This window comes from Pectinophora gossypiella, chromosome 6, assembly GCF_024362695.1.
Source record: "Pectinophora gossypiella chromosome 6, ilPecGoss1.1, whole genome shotgun sequence".
NCBI classification, from domain to species: domain Eukaryota; kingdom Metazoa; phylum Arthropoda; class Insecta; order Lepidoptera; family Gelechiidae; genus Pectinophora; species Pectinophora gossypiella.
In genome coordinates, this window is record NC_065409.1 from 8872494 (window position 1) to 8877342 (window position 4849).

The following is a 4849-nucleotide window of genomic DNA, read 5'->3' on the forward strand; positions in this document are numbered from 1 at the left end:
GAGCTCTAAAAACTGGCGAGAACACTCGACACGCTCGCTTTTTTGAAGTGGCGTGAGCATTCTTGGAACCCATCTTGCGCTGACCTTAGTCATCCCAAGATGTTGATGTAGGATATTTAAAATACTTGTTTCGGATACACCGACCATTGCTGCAAGCTGCTTCTTCTTCAAGCGGGTATCTTCTAATACAAGTTTCTCTACTTTTTCGATGATTTCCGGTGTGGTGGCCTCAATGGGCCGTCCGGAGCGGGGGTCATCTTCAATCGACTCTCTTCCTTGCTTGAAAAGACTATGCCACTTGTAAACCATGGTTTTACCAGGGGCAGAGTCCGCGTAAACTGCTAACAGCTCTTGAAAAATCGTCTGAGCGGATTTTCCTTGCTTGGTGAGGAACTTAATGACGGCGCGGTGTTCAATTTTCTCCATATTCGCTGAGTTCTTCCCGATTCACTTGTTTGCTGGTCGATAGTTCAAACGTTAATGACCCGATTTGCTTCAAACTTGGTACATATACTGTTAATGAGGTGTGCAACTAGCGGCTACCTGTACGAGCAAACCAACCCCCTCCAACCCCTCCATTCCGCGAACTTTTTGACCTCCCCTCGTACGTATTTTCGAGTCATCAAGCCTGCAAAGATAGAAGTTCCACATTACAACATATTCAGTTTTCTAAACACAAGTATTTGTAAATAAAAAAGTATGTTACTCTTATCAGAAGTGTGTAAGTTTTATTTCATTCTCTATCAATGAGATTCCCACAAAGCTATCATCATAAAAAATCGTGAACTCTACTAATATCAAATAACAATATTTGTTAAATAATGCTTAAGTGAAGATGTAATCTTTTGGAAGAAGAGTAGAGCAAGTATCAACTTCTAAACACACATTTTACGAAAGATGTATGAAACAAGAAGTACGAACCTAATAAGCGGTTTTCTTGAGGGCAGCTTGTTGGAAGCTGGTTGAATGGACACTGTTTTGTTGTCCTCTTCTTCGCGGCATCAGGTCGACTGCACAAACACAAAACAAATTACAATTCTGTGAGATTAAGGTAAGATGAAGTAACATATCTAAGGAACGCAGATGACATTTTAGTTATTACAGGTTATTTGGGCAGGGTGATCGCTCCATATCTATGAGCACCCAATATGCGCCAATAGGACAGCGAATCATGCCTAAGAGGATGAAACATGTACTTTAAAATCACATTAATATTATTCTCACTAATTCCTCATAGAAACATCCTCGGTCTTATGGGTAAGTCTTCAGTCTACGCGCCGTGCACCACGCACATAAGTAATTTACATATCGGAAATTATGAATTACATTACATTACATTTGGCAAAATACACATGTAAGAGATTTGTACATACCTTGATGTCTTCTTTAGATTGGAGATATCTGTCCAGTGTACCAGTAGCGGAATCCCCCACCACTAGTGAGCAATTATCCTTATATTACATTGTGTTAGGTAAGACACAAATTAACCTAACGAAAAACAGAGTGACAATACATGTAGGACTAGGCAATATGTATCGGAAACAGCGAAGTATAAAATTCATACAAGTTTTATGGTTTTAAAGTTTTTATTCTTATAAAATAAACAGCCAACGCTTATATGATGCCGATCTTGTTGGCAACATCTAATGCGTCGTAGTCCCTCGCCAGTCTGACGTACGCCTTCTTCTTGCCATCGGGTCTGCAAAATAAAACATACACTTTATAAACATACTAATTTTTTCCATTATAAATATTTAAAAGCTGATATTTCATCAGAAGTGTGTAATTTTTATTTCATTCTCTATCAATGAGATTCCCACAAGTTATCATCATATAAATCAACTTTTAACTGTCAGTGAAAACATTAATTCCATTATTTAATGGAATACTTAATATTATTTACCAGAACAGTTGTTTGTATGTGTTCCATGCACATAAAAACTCTTAGATTCAACAACTAGACTACTATTAAAAGAAAACATAAAACCTACCTGATGAGGGTGTTCACTTTAGCCACATTGATGTCATACAGCTTCTTGACAGCAGCCTTGATGTGGTGCTTGTTGGAGCTGGTGTGGACAATGAACACCAATGTGTTGTTGTCCTCAATCTTCTTCATTGCAGCTTCAGAGGTCAACGGATACTTAATGATGTTGTACGCATCCATGCTGTAAGAATGAACATACTTATTCAGTTGGTAAGTTAAATTATTAGAATTAAATAAATTAAATTGAATTAATTGTGAAATACCGGAATATGGAAACTGTAAAAATCTGTAAAATAAAAGCTGTTTCTATTGAAATTATAATGAACTTTTTTTTAATAACAATAAATTTATTACATTACTACAGTATCGTAAAAAAAAATACATTTAATAAAAATAAATAGAATTTTCTTACCGATTCCTCTTAGGAAGAGATTTCCTTGGGTATTTAGGATGCCTTGGGGGCTCAAAGGTCTTGGGCCTACGGAAGTGCACCGAGGTGCGGATTTGCCGTACACGCTTGCCATGTTCTCCCTTGACAACCTGAAATAATAACAATACAATTCGTACAATATGTCACAAGAATTATAATGTTTAGAGAATCATATTCTGCATTGATACATTGCTGAGAAATGCAACCAAAACTTCACACAAGATTGAGTTGCCTTTGAATATGTAAAAATTATATTATAGAATTTTCAAAATCTCAGTTAAATAATAATAAACACTGACTTAGTATAAGTTTAAGGGAAGAAACAATAGAATTATTATTACCTTCTTCTGGGCTTTTAGGGCTTTAGAAACAGGTTTTGCGACCTGCTTTTTCTGTCCCTTGATTCCAGTCTTCTTGGGTTTAGGGGCGATCTTCAGCTTGGCCGCCGCTGGTTTAGGCTTGCTAGGCTTAGCAGCCGCCGCGGCTTTCTTCGCTGAAGGCTTAGCACTGGACTTGGTCTTAAGGGCAGCAGCCTTGGCAGATCCAGGCTTGGCAGAGGGTGCGGACGTCTTCTCTGCCGGCTTGGCTGCAGCCGCAGCAGGTTTAGCCGCTGCTGGCTTAGCCGCAGGTGCTGACTTGGGCGCCGCCGCTTTAGGGGCAGGCGCAGGAGTCTTGGCTGACGCCGGTTTAGCGGCAGTGGTGGTAGAAGCAGCTTTCGGTGCTGCAGCTGGTGTTTTTGCCGTGGCGGGCTTCTTCTCCGCGGGCTTAGCCCCGGATGCTGAATGAACAACATGAACGATTATAACCTCAAACCTTTTAGTACACGAGTATGTAATTAAAAATCACTGAAACCGCCACTATATTAAAATCACTTCAACAAGAATTGCATCCAGTGGCCTATAACCTGATCGTAGGGCATTAAACTTAAGTTATTACGATGATAACAAATTTTTAAACCGCGTGGCCCATGTCAACCATTGAGGAACTGTCACTATATTTTTCTCAAAGTAAAATCAGTAATTTGGCTAAGAATTTACCCCTCTAATGTAGGTTTTCGATAATTCAAAAAGGAACGCATTTATTACCTCAATTTAACAGTTTATTTAAGATTACACGTAAAAACATACCGGATTTCTCAGGTTGCTTCTTGGGAGGCATCGTGACAAAAAGATGGAGGCTTGGTGATGTTGCCACTCGGAAATATGATCTCGCTGTTATGAATGCGTTCAATTTTAATATTATGTCCAATATCCATTCATTCATTTAAATCACCCATTTCAAAAATTCCATTTTATTTTAATATTTTCTGGATTATGCCACGTGTTATGAGCCCAAAGCAAATTAATCAAAGCTGAAACCAAAATAGTAGGCATAGTAACAATAATGTGTAATACGAAAAAAAAAATCAGACACTGAAATGTAGATATAATATTCGCGCGTTGCTGGAATGATATCGATGACTTCGACAAATAGACGTAGCGAATGCTTAACGCAGACAAATGCCGTATGGCTGTTGGTGGAAACCCTCGATTCTCGATATTATCCATCCAAGTCGCGCGCGGCGCGGTCCCTATCGTGGGGGACGGCGACAGCAATTAAATTTAAAAAATACATCAGTGTTGTCACACTATAACACATATTTCTAACATTCTTTCCAGTGACGGAATAGAGCCCGGAAGCACAGAATAAATGCCGGAAGTGAAACGAATCCTAAAATAAATTATTCATAACGGGGTAGGCAGAACATCATCTTATCAAGGAGTCATTAACATTATTCAGCGAGCGTGTCATGAGTTCTCTCGACCATGCCCTACAGTCACAGGACCACAGAGTACTTTTATACAGGGTGTTAGTGACATCGTAACGAAAACTTTGAGGGATGATTCAGACCATGATTCTGAGTCGATATCAAGTGGATTTTTCCGTCGCAAAAATCATGTATTTTTTTTAGTTTTTTTAAATTATTTTCAATTCTATACTTTTGCGATGGAAAATTCCACTTGATATTAACTCAGAATAATCAGCTGAATCATCCTTCTTAGTATTCGTTACGATGTCACTTACACCCCGTACAAGTACATACGGTAGCCATACAAGTAGGTATGGGTGTTAGTGACACCGTAACGAATATTGAGGGGGATGATTCAGACCATGATTCTGAGTTGATATCAAGTGGAATTTCCTGTCAAAAAATTCATGATTTTTTTTGTTTTTTTTTTTAATTATTTTCCTATCCATACTTTTGCGACGGAAAATTCCACTTGATATCAACTCAGAATCATGGTCCGAATCATCCCTCGAAGTTTTCGTTACGATGTCACTAACACCCTGTATATCACAGGACTGACAAAAATGTACCAAGTACGACCAAAGTTTCAAAAACCTAGTGTCATCTTGGTCTTCATTAGAGTCGTAAAATGAAAACAACGAAG

The 4849-nt window shown here is 38.6% G+C and overlaps 1 protein-coding gene across 1 annotated transcript; it reads right to left on the reverse strand.

The window, feature by feature from the left end:
• Positions 1 to 1567: 1567 nt before the first annotated feature.
• On the reverse strand, positions 1568 to 3625 carry LOC126367922 (60S ribosomal protein L23a). The gene is made up of 5 exons (XM_050011725.1): positions 3545 to 3625; positions 2759 to 3195; positions 2400 to 2527; positions 1992 to 2168; positions 1568 to 1699 (listed from the first exon to the last, which is right to left on the reverse strand). Exons 1-5 carry the CDS (start codon positions 3573 to 3575, stop codon positions 1615 to 1617), a joined length of 858 nt encoding a protein of 285 aa, XP_049867682.1. The 5' UTR covers positions 3576 to 3625; the 3' UTR covers positions 1568 to 1614.
• Between the last annotated feature and the right edge of the window lie 1224 nt (positions 3626 to 4849).

What these genes read in the sequence shown, in the direction of transcription:
- LOC126367922 (XM_050011725.1), bottom strand. Translation starts at nt 3,575, where the DNA reads ATGCCTCCCAAGAAGCAACCTGAGAAATCCG. An exon ending in CCCTAAAAGCCCAGAAGAAG is followed by an intron (nt 2,528 to 2,758) that starts GTAATAATAATT and finishes TTATTATTTCAG; the next exon opens with GTTGTCAAGGGAGAACATGG. An exon ending in AAAGTGAACACCCTCATCAG is followed by an intron (nt 1,700 to 1,991) that starts GTAGGTTTTATG and finishes TTTATTTTGCAG; the next exon opens with ACCCGATGGCAAGAAGAAGG.